The sequence below is a fragment of the Nipponia nippon genome, unplaced genomic scaffold, assembly GCF_047370975.1.
Source record: "Nipponia nippon isolate SJK-2023a ecotype South Korea unplaced genomic scaffold, ASM4737097v1 scaffold_4, whole genome shotgun sequence".
Taxonomy (NCBI): Eukaryota; Metazoa; Chordata; class Aves; order Pelecaniformes; family Threskiornithidae; genus Nipponia; species Nipponia nippon.
Genome location: NW_028262358.1, coordinates 58,431,993 through 58,448,766, shown reverse-complemented (window position 1 = coordinate 58,448,766; position 16,774 = coordinate 58,431,993). Strand labels below are relative to the sequence as shown.

Below are 16,774 nucleotides of genomic sequence, written 5' to 3'. Positions count from 1 at the left end.
TTAAGTATACGACTCTTTTAGTAACACTTTCCTTTCTTTTACTTCCCCTTTTATACAGGTGCAGAATAATTTGATTTTTAATCTCCTAATCTATTAAGACAATTTTACCCAAATCAGTCCAAATGCTTTACGTATTTATTTGACTCGCACTGAGTTAACTGGACATGCCCTTAAAATTTGACAAAATGCTGCAGCATTCTTCAAATTGCTTAGCATTTTGTTGCAGCAAGCTATCACCCATCTTCACATGATATATCTGGATCTCTGTTGTCAAGCGTTGGAGAAGACAGAGAAAACATCAGGTTACCATTAGCTTCATCAGTTTCACCTCTTTCCTACATGCCTACATATATATCTCAACCCCTTTATCTTTAGGTATATTAGTGAGTAATGCAAAAAGATTGTCTGCGTTTCAAATTTTGCCCCTTATATAAGGCTCAGTGTTCTGTTCTGGGGCTCCTCATTGGTAACTCACGAGAGATGAGTTCCAAGCTCAAATGCTTAGGAGATCTGGTTTGTCTCTTCACAGCATCCTTTGCAGCCATGTCACAGAACATATCCCATACTTTCCATAACATCCTGCGATTTCCACACACAATGTTAAGAAAATTTGGGGGTTTATTTGCACCTTCCTATTTGGTATCAAGCATGCCTAGACCAAACAGCAGTTATAAGAGAATGTCTGCAGCATTACGTAGATACCACTTTTTCAACAGGTTAGCAGGCTGTGCTTGACACCCATGCTGCAGATATGTAGAATGACTGCACCTGATAATACTTCATCTTTTTCATCCTCTTTAATCTTTCACTGCTTATGCCAGAGGCCTCCCTTCCCGCGAGCTCTCTCCTCCACCTCTGGGCTGCAAGCTGGAACACACTATTCTCTGCTGCAACTTGACATAGACCAGCTACCTACATCTAGGCAATTATCTTCATTTCTACCATTTCCATTAATTTTAGCTGGATCTTTAGGGTGTTGTTTTTCATCTTTATTTCTTCATTTGCAGCATCCTGCAGCAGAGCCTGCAAGTTAAAATCTGTCAAGTCCCATAGTTCTAACCTCAAGCCACAGCACTCGCTGACAAAGAGCCAGACTTAACATTTCAAGGTCGTCTTCAAAATTCAAAAACGTTCACAGTCTAACAAAAAGCCTTCTCATTTCATCCAAGAAAACAGAACTGACAGCCTTGGCTATCTTTGGGCAACAGCAGACTATAACTTAAAATAAGAACAACCTCCCCCATTGATTTTTCCCACCTTTCCTACAGTGTGGCACTTCCACCCTCATAACCCATCTACCCAATGCTCTCTCTGCACAATACTTAAACCTGAGCACTGAATGTGTTTAAGGCCCAGTATTTTTTAACCAATCAAGTTTTTGGAAGTGTCTTGGCACTTTTGATAAATTCAATGTGACACTGTAAAGGACTCCAATTTCCAGAAAGTGCTGAGATTCATCTTCTGAAACTTCTGGAAATATTATTTATTTTATATGTAATATATCTAGAAGTAGGTACGTGCTACACAGCCAATTTTAACAGGCATAGCTAGGCTCTCCTTATTTAATATTCATGTCACAGGAGTAAAAATCCAGCCAGGAATCAAACTGTGGCATCCTGTGCCAAAGACAACTTACCACTCAGCTGGTAAGTTGGCAATTCAATTTACAAACCTGCATTCCTGCATTTTAATCCTTTGTAGAAAGGTGGTAATATATGAGCAATATGAAAAGAACTGGATTCAGATCATTAGAGGTTCACAAACCAAACACACGAAGCTTTGGAGGCTGTCCAAAACAAAATCATGCCTAGGTGGTGATGTCCGTTCAATAAAAATTCAATGTCATAATTATCCTCTCACTTTTTCCCCAAAGAGCATTAGTGCTCAGAACTGGGCTGCTGCTCAGCCAATTATATTAATGCTGTGCGAAGACGGAGAGGGCCGGCAGCCAATCGCTGTGCCAGGTCACTGCCTGCTGACGGGTAATCTACAATTATCAAGCAATTAGCAAATGAAGTGAAAATTCAACACTCATCTCCACATAACACAGAATAACTCATTTTAAAATTAAAAATATGTTTTAATAACTTCATTTTGGCTACAGGCACACAGAGAAAAATAAAGCTCCTTTTCCCAATTTCTCCTCCTTTTACAACTGACAAAACGCTTTGCTGTCTGAAGCTAGTGACCAAACATCGTTTGATGTTTCTGAACTAATGGACCTCTTCCTTGCAAGTTAAGTATCTACTTAACAACAGAAAAGAATAAAAAAAAGAAAGCTGTTGATAAAGGTACTATTCACCCAACTAGTATACTTGAAATTATTATTTAATTAACCACCTGATGAACAGCCTGTCCTGGTGGCTGGGTGAATTAACTAGAATTAACCAGGCACCTATATGCCAGGAGTCCAAAATTTTCTTTTCTTCTCTAGATTTAACAATAAATGACATAATGAGAAGGTGATCTGCAATTACTCAGTTGCACAAAACAAATGTTCTTTCCTATTAATGATCAAGATAATAGGTTGTTGTGCTGACAACAAAGTATAGAGCTCCCATTGCATACACTCACAATTCTAATCCCAATGTTAAAAACATTTAGCAAAACAAATTCTGGATAACCGTGGTTTATCCCCCCCTCTAGAAAACTACTGCATCTTCCTTAGTATATGGTATGAACACTGGAATTGACCTTCTTTAAAAGGGTAGGAAAAAGGCAGAAGAGGTCACTATCAACAGTGAAATCCAAGTAGATAAAAGGAGATTCTTACACTTCTGTGTCCTCTGATATTTAAACAAGCAAACAAACAAAAAGTCCTGACTTTAGAGTTGGTAAAGGGTAAAAAATAGGAAAAGCTACAGGCTCCTACCAAAAGGAAGAGAGGAAAAAAAAATCCACAACAACGAACAGCTGATGTAAACACACAACACTTTTGTATGCACTGGACAACACTACGCTTGCTGCAGTGATGTCAGCTCTAGGATTTCATCTCACATTTAAACGTATCTAAACCAGAGAGAATGTTAAAAAAAATATACAAGGCTAAATGATGTCAACTGGAAAAAAAAACCCCAACTGATGGCATTTGACATATTTCTCTTTCCAAAAAGATACCAGCAAGAAAGTAAACTTTTGCCTGACTGTATGGGGTTTCAGAAAACATTCACACTGTCAACATAATTTATTTGCTTTTACAACAGTCCTTCACCCTCCTCCTGCATGAGGAATACTTATTTCTGAATTTCTTTTTAACTTGCACCCTCTCTACTACCAGAGTGTCAGAAGGGAAGAGGAGAGGAGGGAAACCAAAGCAACACAGAAAAATCCTCCACAAACCTGTTGCTGTGGATACTGCATTCCTCCCATGGCTGCCGGGGCTCGGCCCTGCATTCCCACGGGATAGCGCTGGGGGCCGGGAGGGCCGTAGGACTGCCCGGGGTAGGGGCTGCTCTGCTGCGTCTGAGAGTGAGGGTTATTGCCCATGCCGTACAACTGAGGTCTCTTCATGACCATTGGATCCATCGGACTGCCCTGTGGTTAAACACAAGCAAAGAAATACTTTAAGATATGGAAAGAAAAAGGCCAGAATAGTCATGCTTACCGTCGGCAAACTATACACGTTTTCTTAATGCTTTATACATCAAGTATTGACTTGACATACAAACAGGCAAAGCACCATACTCTGGTTCTCATATTAATTAGGTGAGTTTTTGACTGGTGAGTTTGGGACTTGCACTGCATTTAAAAAAAATAGTAATAATGATTTTGCACTCAAATTTAAGGTCGCCTCTTACCCACAGAAAAAGCAGGAAAACTGCCCAATGAGTTTCAGCTGAAGAAATAATTAAGTATACAATTGTAAACTGATTAGCATCACTGACTTCAATGTTTAAACATAAATAAAACCATGTCTATCAAGAGAGACACAAGTAGTGGACAAGCCGTTTAACCTTGAGAAAACATCTGTTTTCTTACCTTGAAAAAAGGGAAAGTGGAAAGCAAATAAAGTTTCCAAGAAGTGCAGTGCACACAAAACACTGTATTTCAGCATTTTCATATTGCTATCATGTGCATTAATAAGTTTCCAGATCAAAAGGCAAGTCATAACCCACATTTTACATGAAAGTTTCTATGCCTCCTTAACAGACCTTAGAAAATCCAAACTGCAATCACTGATGGAGGGGGAGGGGAGGCAAGAGAGAGAAGTTTTATTTATAGACTTTTTGGCAGCACTTACCAAGCACCGTAACAGTTTCAGGACGGGTGTCAACCATTGTGTGGTATTACTCTCATGTTTTATTACTGAGGACTAACTGAACCAGAAAGAATATCATATTTTGTCAAGCGCAGCACTGTATTGTTAATATGACATCCATTTTTTAATTCCTGAGTGCTGGCTATATTCATGGAAGAAGGGGGGGGGGGGGGGGGGAAGCTTTTAAAAAGCCTGTAACAATCTCGTCTTCATGAAAGAGACATATTCCCCCCCTCCTCCAAGGAAAAAAAAGACCTATCAATTCACCCTGCCAGCCCACCCTCCCGCCAGGAGCAGAATTCCTTCCCATAGCACATTTTGTGCATGTTTTCCTACAGTGTACTGTTTACCAGTTTCATTTTAAAGCCTCCTATGTAACACAGCTTCTACAAGTCCTTTTTGGCTATTATATTCTGATGTAATAGTTATCATGACAATAAATTACATTTCCCCCCTCCCACCCCTGTTTCTTCTCATTATTGCTGTTTGTACTACTAACACACTATGGCTTTTTTTCCCCTATACACACAAAGTATGTGCTCTCCAAAGTACTCACTGCTTAACAAGCTATTATATGTTTTTCTTACTCTTTCCTTCCTGCAAGTAAAAAACTCAAACCTTCTCACTTTTTTCACTGGCTCTCCCCACCCTTACCAATGCCCATTTGCCAGGAATGTTACCCAAGCCAAATACGGTATTCCAAATGTGGACGCACTACACCTGAGGAGGTGCAAACGATAACCTCCTCCTCCTCACACAACACTTCCATTCACTTCAGAAGAGGACTGCCCTTTTTTGCCACCATAGTGAATTGCACATTCACTTCTAATTTTGGGTGAGTATTACTCAGCAATTTTCCCTTTATTATTTGGCTTCTTTGCAGCCAGATTAGAAGTTTCTATTTTTCACCACTAAATGTCCCTGGGTAATTTACTATTTATATTTCATACTTTTCAAAATCAATGGTTCCCCCACCACTTCAGGCCACCTGACCTGTAACAACACTCTCTATTTTAATTTTTTTTTTAGGCCATCATGCACTTGCACCACACTTTTAACTAAAAGCAACAGAAACACCAAGGTTCAGCAGATGAACTAGAGATTCCTTCTTACAGGGTCCCAGGGGACAACTTAAATTTCCTCCTATAGACCAAGGTACTTTATCTATGTTTATTTCTGCGTTTTAATGTTCATTCTGTGCATCACCTGTCATATTCATCTTCTCAAATATAAATCCTTGTTCAAACCAAGTCTTGAGTTTCCTTCACGAGATTCTCATGAAGCACTGTTCATTGCCACCATCTTCTGTTTCAGGGTATTATTTCCAGGTCTCAACTCCAATAATGTTTACTCAAATTCAATTTTAATTAACTTTGAGTGTAATATTTTCTGATCCACATCCATTACTTAAATATAATCATAAACAATGCAGATAGCTACAGAGCTAAAACAGTCTGACACTTTCATTATTAAGACTACTTTCAGGTGCATATAAACTTTGCCAAACTTCGAGCATTTAGGTTGAAATTTTCCAGGCCATATGTATGCCTGAGGCTGAAATTCTCTGGAAAATTCAGCAGAAACAGTTCAGCTATGTCTTAGAATGAGGTCACAGAAAAATACATCGTTTATGTTCTTACATAAAACACTTAAAAATACCTCTTGAATACCACGCTGTGGGGCAGAGAATTTTAATTTGCCAGGGTGACACTGGATGTTCAGGAAAGGCGAGGTGTGCGCCCCTGTCCAGAGAGAGCACCTGAATGTCACCAGACCGTGAGGAGCATGGGAGGAAGCAACGGGAGCATGCAAGCAGCACAGCAAGACTTCATCAGAGGAGTTACAAGGTGTACGGAAGCAGCCTCCAATTTTCCAGACAAAGAAATGAGTTAAAAAAAGCAGCAGAGACACAAGCGAGGCAGGAAGAGTTGAAGGGAAGAGGAGGAAAGAAGGTCAGGAGGTGACATGGATACAGGCCGAAGAGTCTCTCTGTCCTCTGGACTAGTGACCTCCAAGCGGTGGAGATTTTGTGTGTGTCTGCGTGCACGCGCATGTGTGTGCGCACGCGTGTGTGCGTGGGTGTTAGGAGAGCAAGCCTCACTGCCACTTCATCCTTCCTTCCCTTCTTCTCACCAGTCTGCTGTCTCTTTGCTTCTCCTTGTCCTCTCCAAGACAGCTGCTCCTCTTTTCCTCAGGTGACATGCCTCCACTTCAGAAAGGTGGAGGAATAAAGAGCCTGAGACATGGCTGTAACTCCAGTCTGTAGGTGACCCATACAATGCTGAAACTGAGGAGGCTGCGGTCACGGGGTATGGTTAACGAGGGACCTGGGCATACTCAAAATTTACTGTGGACACTGCGATTGAGGCATCAGGATAAAGGACTGGAGATCCTGAATATGAGAGGGCTAGACAGAGAGCAGTAAATATCCCCAGGCAAATCACTGGGACAACTCAGAGAGACCTACCCTAGCTGTCAGCGCTGCCTGTTTCCTCCACCCTCCAAGGTCTCAGGGAAAGAACAAACAGTACAGGAGAGTACTCTCATCGTCTTTAGGCCTGGAGAAGACAGACCCAGTGAGGAAGCACATCTCATACCCTGCACTGGCTGGTCCCTACAGAGGGTGGCAACTCACCACTGCTATTCCCGACTCCCTTCAGATTAGATCCCAATCGTCTGTGCAGTGCAGCTAAAGGTTAAGACACCTACCCATGACTCAGCGGCTGTCAACATATTTCTGCAAGGCAAAACAAAACCAAGTAGCTAACTCTTCTCCAGGTTTAAGAAACAGTACCATTGCAGAGATGGTTGGAATTAAGTTTGCCCTTGCAACATTAAACGTGTCTCCTTCACAGATATAACCGTATCAGTCTTTAAATACACGATCACACTTTTGTCCTCACGGGCAGTGGATGTGCCTGCTCTAGGGATCAGTCGACAGCAGCGCAACGAAGGGGCTGTTGTGTGCTATAGGACCAAATGCTTCACTTATCATACGGGTAGTGAACGAAGCAGAAGATGGTCTTACCATTAAGGTAGCTGCATGCTGCTCAGGCAGAAGTGGGGTCTACCCCTGCATCTGCCACGGTTTTTCACTAAAACAAAAAATTTTCAAAATTTACCAGTTTAATGCATCCCTCATTGTGTGACTTGAAATCATGGGATTTAAATTGCAGGAAATGCTGCATATCTACAACTGCAACTACTTTTGAATTTGACGAGAGATGTGCTTTGAAGGTGTTTTCAGAAGCTGTATGTTCCAGAAAATTTAACCTACATCCATCATCAACAGGCCACTCAAACTTCCTACAGCAATGCCTCAGTTTCCCAACTGTAAAAGTGAAAAGAAAAAAAAAAATCATCATCTCTTCAGCAGAGAGCTGATTTTAGAATTTAATATGACTGTGATCAATACCATAGAAAACTCTCTAACAAAAGAACAAATTTTGTCTTCAGAACAGTGTATGGTGAGAAAGACCTGGAGCCATACACTTAACAGAAAGAAAAACCAGCTGCTCACCCAGTACTACGTGTCCCGTACAGCAGAGGTAAAAATTTAATTATAACTTTTTCCAACTTTAACGCATGCACAGTTTTCAGCTTTAGCACTCTTTTAAACTTAACGTTTCATTTTTATAGGAAGAGTTTCTTTCATCCACAATGTTTTGAAAAGTTATTTAGAAGGAGATGTTAGTTGAGAAATACATATCATAATCTTATCTGAAGGTTCCTTTATCAAGTTCAAATATCATCTTTAACATGGGTTCCAACAGTTTTCAAAGACAAGTTTTGGGTGACAGGATGATTCTGATAAGTATCAACTTCTTCATGTTGTAGGGATCAACAACCAACCCCTCCACACCTGCTCCCTAACACTTATCAAAAATGACAGCATTCCTCTAACTGCATGACATTCTAAAACACAGGGGGCCTGTATGACCACGAATGGCTGATGGCATCTTCCATGCCTTTACTTAATTCTGTCACATGCTGTACTACAAAGTTTTAATTACTTTTTCAGTTTTATTTTAGTTTCACTGCAGTCATCAATATCCATTTATTTCCTTTACCTTCCTTTACAGAAGGGCCCAATTTTTCTCTAGTGCAATTTTACTCCCAATATACACATTACCTTTTCACCAATTTAGCTACTGTTTGCTCATGCTATTTTTACTGCCATATTCTACCAGGCAAGCCTGAATGGATTTGGCCTTTTGCTTCTGAGTCTGCACCTCCTCTTCAACTTGCTGCATTTCATTTAAACTTTGCATAGATCTGCAGTTCCTCAAAATACCTCAGCCTTGTTCTTTGCTTCAGTCCACAATATTATTATAATTTATAACCCCTTTATTATAATGCCTATCTTGTGTCAGTATCGGATTCATTTGCACAGGTACTATCAGACTTTGTAAGAACAAAGCATTTCATTAGAGTCCCTGCCTATTACGTACCTTGTGAGCGCATTAAAACACCCAACAGAAGGTTTGCTAATGATTTCAGGAGGGCCAAGGTTTCATTCCTGGTCTTTAGACTGACAGGCCAACCATTAAGGTAGGACACAGAAAAGCCTACGCTGCCTACAAATAGTAACTGGCAATCCTTTTCTGTTACCTGCTCCTTTTTTCAATGTTTTGTGTAGAAGAATGCATAAACTCAGCATCCCTGCTATAAGCAGAAGTGGAAAAATTAATATTCTACACCCACTTGTAAACCCAGTATCACCACCACTTCTGCTCTCCTCCTAGCCAAAACAATCAAATACATCACCTCACCCTGAAGTACCTGGAGATTCAATTTTACCTTTTCTAAAGTGAGAGAAAAAAAAACACACTACCATTTTCTCTCATCATTTAACCAGTGTTTTCCCAGGTATCTTGTCTCCAGCCGGATCTGAGGCAGGGTGCACACTAGAATAACTTGAGCAGTCTGACCAAGGCGTATCATCTCTTCCTTTTGGGACATTACTGATGTTACATATGCATTATATATACGCTATTAAGTTATCAATGCATGTTTCACTTCTAACACCAAAATCTTTGTTTGAAAGACAGTTATGAATATGAACAACATTGGTCACAGTCCCAAAATGTAACTTAGTCCTTTAAAGATGCCACAAAGAACCCCACCACTGAAGTCTCAAAAGGCAGGGAGGAGTGGGAGACACTTTACAAAGGTTACAGTGGGATTCAGATGTGACGGTAGAGCTCTTATACAAGGCAGACAGAGCAATTCACTGCAAGACAAGAGTATTCACATGAGATATAACTACTCTTCAAGTGAAAGTGTGCTTTTTTGTTTGTTTAAACAAAAAAATTGAAAGAAGCATTGGTTTGGCTGACAACAGCAAATGCTACAATTTAAAGGGACTATAAGCCACAGCGCATCCCAACAACTAATGCTACATCATTTGCGCCTATAACAAAATAACATTAACTCAACACTCTCAAGTAGGCTTGCCCTCCAACTCCTAGAGCTACTGAATACAATAACTCTTTGTTTATTCATTGATCTGCAGCCAAAGCTTCTGTCTCTGCATTAAAAAAAAAAAAGCCTCTTTATTAATACCAAAGCCTTGAAACCTCATAATAAAGACAGCTGACAATCAGCTACCGACATTCCAAGAAAGATGGGCATGGAGCTCTCAGCTCTAGGTCAGGCACCAAGTAACAAATTTATCGCTAGAGATAATCACAAGTATTCACTATAATACAATGACACAGCTGGCATGAGGACAAAACTGGGGAAAAGATAATCCAGTCCTAGATAATGCCATCATTTGTATGAACATGTACAAGGACTCCTCAGCCAATGTTTTTATACAACAAAAGTGTGAGTATCAAAACACAACTCTCATTACGTATGTTTTAAATATCCATTTAAGAAAGATGCAAACAACTATTAAAAAAGTATTTATGTGCAGCATTAAAAACTGACTTACATTAATATTAAAATCCGAGAGGTGACTGGCAAACGTGCTTCCTATTTTTTTTCAATAGGAAGTCTACTCTCTGTGCTTTACTAAAACTTAAAAAAGTTAGTTGCACAAATACAACAAGAAATAAGCCAAAACAAAGAGCCAAGTTCAACATAAGCCTACAATGAAGGAAAATCCAGTGAATGAAGAAACATATACTAGCAGAGATTTAACAATAATAGCAATTTTTCTTGTTTTAAAGGCTCTGCATACTGTCCGATTTCAGCTGCAGGGAGACATTGGAAAGATAATTTCCCACTCAAAATAGAAAGTATGTAATTAAAAAGGGGAAGGGGAGAAAGTCAAAGCTATGCCTGACAAAAAAAATCAACTATTTCTCCACTAGAACATTTACAAATAACTATAGAAGCGGGGGGGTGGGGTGGGGTGTAACTTCTTCCTGTTGCCACTATGAGTGCACACAAAGGTTAAGACAACATCAAAAAGCAATTATAACCATTTATCACACCTGATGGCCAAAATAATCCTATGTCTCTGACAAGTTCACATGGCTATACAGCTCAGAATTGTTGCCCTTCAAATGGCCTTTGTCACTGCCAACTACTGACATACAGGTAATACCCTGATTGCTCTGAAGTGAACTGAAGGTGTGTCATCTGTCCCCATCACGCTCCAACCCTCAGCCTTCTTCTGTAACCCACTTTCCTAATTCCAAACTTCTTCCAGGACAACTCGGCAATTATCCTCCTGTCTTTATTTTTGTTTTCTCCAACTTGGATGCTCTGTACAGAGGAGACACCTTCTCTTAGGCATGCAGACACTCTAGTCTCCTAGCAAAAGTGCTCCCCAGCAAGTCAGCAGTAATTTCTAGTGCAGCAAAATTTAGGCGTTCTTACAGATGTCTTCCAGCAAACCTATCCACACCCATACAATACATCATTGATTCCAGCTGCTTTTCCTACTCGCTGCCAAATCGTGACCATGCTTTAGCTACTTCCATCCACAGCCCAGCATCTGAACTTAAAGCTGTCAGTGTAGGGTAATTTTGCACCAATACAGCAGTTTTGGCAAGGGAGCACGTGAGACACGGGCAGAGTTCTAAGTCTGCCATTTCTGCTACCAAAACAGTAACCCGCAGCAGGAGAGCAAGGCAGATAGCGAGGGAAAACAGTATCTTGAAGTTGTCAGGCCAGGTTCACCAGAGGGTGTCTCACAGCCCTAAGGCCTCCTCAGTAGCCAACGCTATAGTTTAACAAGGAAGAGAAAAATCCATTCATAAACCCAGAAAACTAAGTTAAAAAAAGAAAAGCCCCACCCAGAATACCAGTTACTTCTATTTTGTCTGGCAATGAGGTTCTCAGCTTCCTAGACAAGTAAACACCTCCACTCACTGTGCATGGCTGCCATCTGGAACTCAAAAAAAATTCCCTTACCTACTTTGTACAGCTCTTACACAAACACAGGGTTAGATGGACAGAAAAGGATGTACTAAAAATAGTGTCCGTCAGGCAAGCAGCAGAGAGCAGCCTCGAATGGAAGGAGGGGAGCTCTGCAGGAAGGCTTCCTGCAGAGAAGTACTGGAGTAGGAGGGGAAAATGCAGAAAGTCCTGAAAACCAGTAAGTGACAGGGGGGGAATAAATGAAAGAAATCCCACAGCCACTTCAAATTTTAAAAATTTTAAAGAAAAACCTTCCCAAACCTAATAAATATTCGAGCAGATTTGAATACACTTTCACAGTGACCTGGCTTTATTAGCAAAAATAAAATTAAAGGTTAGATGTCTTTAATTGCTGGAGAGAGCACTATCTGAGAAAGTGACATTATGGACACTGGGGAGAACAGTGTACCCACAGAAAGGTATAACCAATCACAACTAGGTCACAGGCCAGAAGTACATACAGTTAGCTGCAGATTTTTTTCCACTCCAAGCGTTATATATAGTTCTATATTAACACACACACACAAAAAGGTATGCTGGTCATATATTCTCAGCATTTATGGCAAATTATTAATCAAGTCCCACCTGAAACAATTTGTTAAATTGATTTTAATCACTGGGCCTCTCATGTGAAGCTTTGTATAATCAGCATTTCATTTACAAAATTAATTGCCTGATTGATTCTCAAGAGGCAGTAGCTGTCATTATACTGCTGTCATAACTTTTGAGTAGGGGTGTCACAACACTGAATTCTGACAGTATGAAGAGCACTGCTATTTAAAAATTGAGGGCGGGGAGGTATGGGGGAAACAAATACAGTGATTTCACAGAATTGCTCTTTAGCCCGATAGAATGTTAAAACCATTTCCCAGCCGTTTCAGCCAGCCTCCCCGTTTTCCATTCATTGAATAACGCGCTACTCAGCTATTCAGTCTCTTTTCTTACAGGCAGATCCATTTAATTCAATTTTATCATAGTTGTGGTTGCATAAAATGAGTTTGTTGTTGAATATACAAAAGATTTAATCACAGGCCACTCTTAAGGTTATTTGTAGAGCTGAGTTTGACTTTCAAACACATAGAACTTTTTTTCCACATCCACAACCTTCTGGAAAGCTATTTGCAACTAGATTTTTTTGTTTGTTTGTTTTTATACAGAGCAAAGCAAACCATAACTTCACAGAACTTCTCTAGGAGCTCCTTTAGAAAGCTTTTTTCCTCCCCCAGTATTTTAAGCTATGTATAAGCCTCAAAGCCCTGCCAGAACTGGAAGCAAAGGTCTTATACTTGCTGTAGCTACTTCTATACCCCATCGCTACTACATTCTTGGAAGAGACCACTGCTCCAGAGAGGTGGCGCAGGCCAGCGGTTAGGGCACTGAGTCATAAGACAGGGCTTCTATTCCTGGCTCAGCAGCTGACCTGCTATGCAAACATGAGCGCAACACTTCACCTTTCTGCGACTGGGTTTTCACTCTCATAATAACAAGTATTATATGCACTCTCAACAAGGAATAAGACACAAAGACTTTGGGGAGACTGATGTCTGTTATTAACAACAAGAAACAGGACTAGGAGTCAGAAACGGGTAGGCTAAGGGAGAAAAAAAATTCTAGAAGGTTTTGAAAAGGAGAAATCGCATTGTAGGCTGTAACAACGTACTTTCAGAAACCTACCTTCAAAAGGAAAAAGGTGTCTGGATACATCTTTTTAAAAAAAAAAAAAAAACAAACAAAAAAACACCAAAACCAAAACCAACACACCTTCAGTTTCTGCCAGATCACTTGGAACAGTATTAATGCCTTTGAGAAACTGACCTATTTCTACGATAAGTCCAAAAATAAGCCCTGAACTTCTCAAATTCAACCTTATGCACTAGATTTCATCAAGTACTCCTGAATGAAACATATTTAAAATTTCTAGGCCATGCTCTGAGATTACACTATTACAAAAAAAGCAAATGACAACTCTTCAAAAACTGAATTATACCTACTGCTGGCATTTGTAATGGGTCTCACCAGAATGCAATTCCAGAATAAATCAGAGTCCAGATAACACTAGAATCTAGCAGATACTCCAGAAAACACAGTCCCTCTTCCCTTCCCACCCCCCAGCTCTTGCTCTGTTCCTTGACTGCTGTCAAAGGTTATCTTTCACTCCTTTCTGCAAAGTGCCCTGCCACTCTTCCAGGCATACAGCATAAGTTGCTTTGATATGAAGACTCTAATGCAGTTTTCTCCTCTTTTTTGCAGGTCTCTGAGTTCATGATGAATGAAATCCGGGGGGGGGGGGGGGGGGGGGGACACGACGGGAACCACCAAAAAAACCCACTTTCAAAATAGATAGAATACTGGATAAAGAGGCATAAAAGGATAACAGAATGGAAAACTCCACTGGGCAAACAAAAGCAGTTAGTTGTTTTCCTTTTTCATAGCCATAACATGAGATTGCAACTAAGGGAAGTTCAGAAAGTTCTGGTCACACTTAGAAATGGCTGCCAAAGAGCTCTGAGAGTTATATTCCTCTGCTAGACTGGGGAGAAAAGCAGCTCATAAAATGGACAAAAATCAGTCCCCCTGCTCACACCAAGTGATAGCAGGCTGGGACATTAAAAAGAAGTGTAAAGCACTGACTTTCTGTACTTGTTGGTTTCTAGCCTCATAGCACATAGCTTACTCATTCATCTAGTGTCTTCTCTTTTCAACCCTAACATTTTTTATTTTTTTTCATTATGTATTAAATGGTCTTAATTATATAAGAAAACAGGGGAAAGCCCCTAGCTGGAGCCAATGTATGTAAAATTCCTAAAGGATATATTTAGGAACAGGATAATTGGAAGGCAAACTCAGCTCTGTAACAGAAGCCCTGTCACTTCTTCAACTGCCAAGAAACTGCTTCTCTTGTAACATATTTCCTACATTAAAACTGCTTCCTGTAGAGACTGAAAAAACTTGGTTGTAAATAGTGCAAAATTATTAATAGTTACCTGGAAACTAACCGGTTCATCTTTTTTTACCATCATTCCATAATGGTCTCTGTATCATGTTGGATGAACATCATAAAAATCCACTGTCCCAGTTAGAGACATACCAGCAGCGTCAGCTCAGTCCAAGGGTCAACTACATACACATAATGAATCTGGGGCTAGACACCCGTATTGTGCAGCTGGAGCAACACAGTTTTAGTGAGTACCTGCCTGTGATTATTTTGCATTTATAATGACCTTCCTCATCAACACAGTCACTGTCAGGAGCATGGAACTAACTTTCTGGGAAGAAGCAAAACAAACAAAAATTCACCAGCAGCGGGCGATTTAAAGCATTAGAAAACAGCTCTTTTCAGTAGTTAAAATAAAAATTTAACTCAATTTTAACCTTTTTTTTATTTAAATCAATCACCAGAACAAATTACAGTTATGAATGGAACTTTTCATTATTGATTGAAAACATTTAAGAGTTAAGTAATAAATTAGAAGAAACAGTAGACTGAAGGTCAAAGCCCCTGTATTACTTGAGAGAACCATGTGATTGGAAACCATGAATTCACACATATGCCTACATTCACACCAGCTCTTTTGTATAATGTAACTGATTCCCAAGTATCATTTTACAATTCTGATTAGGTCTTACAAAAATCTTGTTTATTAAATTGCTTTCTTTAGGCATGCATAGCTGCTAATTTGTTTCCAACTAAATCATGTATCATCTGAAGAAGATTACATTGCAACAGCAAAACAACACTCCTGGGATGATGCTTCATCTGGATTTTAGAATTAAAAGGACAAATATTACAGGAGTCAGGAATTGGAAATTTCCCTTTAAAGGTGGTGCTGGAGAGAACACCCTGCAACAGGGTAATTCCAAACAGAACTATTAGTGTACTTAACATGTAGCAGCCATACTAAGACACACATAGCAAGTAAAACACTCGAAGTATTAAGGGATCTGTTCAGCTTTAAAGTTTAATTTCTACAAGAAGAAAAAATATTGTGCTTTAGATCAACATATATGTATTTATCAGTCATATTTTGTAAGCAAAATAAATAATGGCAGCAAAAAAATCAAAAGCTCCACTGATTTGAAAGGATTACCAGCTCTAATACCCACAGGTTTTAAACAAACTTAAAAATTTGCAGATTTGGGAATGACTCCCAAAGAACTCTACAGAACAGACCTCCAAAAACATATCCGGGTACTAATACGAAGTTCCCTATGGCTTACTCAGGAAAAAATCCCGTCCTGGGTTTAAATGAGGTCAAATTCTGGTTTAACCATAGTGCCTTCACCTACTTCACTCAAAACAGCCAAAAGCTGCTAAGTCTTCACTGCTCTTTTCGCAGTCACTCCAAAAGGGACAAATACCTCCACAGACACTGGCGGACTATGAAGCACCCTAGAGCATCTCAGCACAAAGAAACACATGCATGTGACACATGCACATGGATGAGTGCAGAAATAGGGAAGCAGAATTAATCATGGATATGAACACCTCTGCAACAAATTATCCTGGATGTTCAGAATTAAGAGCGTGGTTTTAGTATAGCTACTATCCAGAACTTTCAGTTTCTGTACAAAGGCGGCATGTGTTTTCAATATACAATCAAATCTTCTTTTGATATCACACCATTTAAAATTAAATTAAAAATCAACATGTGAGGCATATCTGGTCTGAGAAATATGAAAGCAGGAAAGCTGATCCACTGCTGCAGTATTTCTCATCAAAAAAACATCATTTAACAGGAAACCCGACTATGCCATATTCATAGAATTTCTTCCTCTCTCCCACAGCAGAAACCATTATTTTCAAATTCTGTCTGCCTGAAACTCTTAGCTTCTTTCCACTTCCATGCCCACCTCTTATTTCCCAGTCCTTAAGAGAGCCCACATCAGCCATCGTGTGAGAACACCAACACAGCTTTCCTAAAAGCACTTCAAAGAAACTCCTTTATTTGTTAGAGAGGATATTCAGGATTAATGAGCCCCCTCCGGGCACAACCCAAAATACAGTATTCCCAACTTCCCAAAATTACCAAATGTAGAACAGAATTAAAATTACCAATCAGATTAAATGGGAAGACAGAGAAGAAAATGACTGCCTTGATAAACACTGAAGCAAGTACAGGTATGGGGAATCTTTCCTGTATG

At 39.8% G+C, this 16,774-nt stretch overlaps 1 protein-coding gene across 10 annotated transcripts in view; it reads right to left on the bottom strand.

The window, feature by feature from the left end:
- ARID1B (AT-rich interaction domain 1B) overlaps positions 1 to 16,774 on the bottom strand; it is a 334,462-nt gene that overhangs the window by 297,651 nt on the left and 20,037 nt on the right. For all 10 annotated transcript variants that reach the window (XM_087773694.1, XM_087773697.1, XM_087773700.1 and 7 more), the window contains exon 2: positions 3,340 to 3,534. In XM_087773694.1, the coding sequence (XP_087629820.1) occupies positions 3,340 to 3,534 (195 nt within the window). The remainder of the gene's footprint in view (positions 1 to 3,339; positions 3,535 to 16,774) is intronic.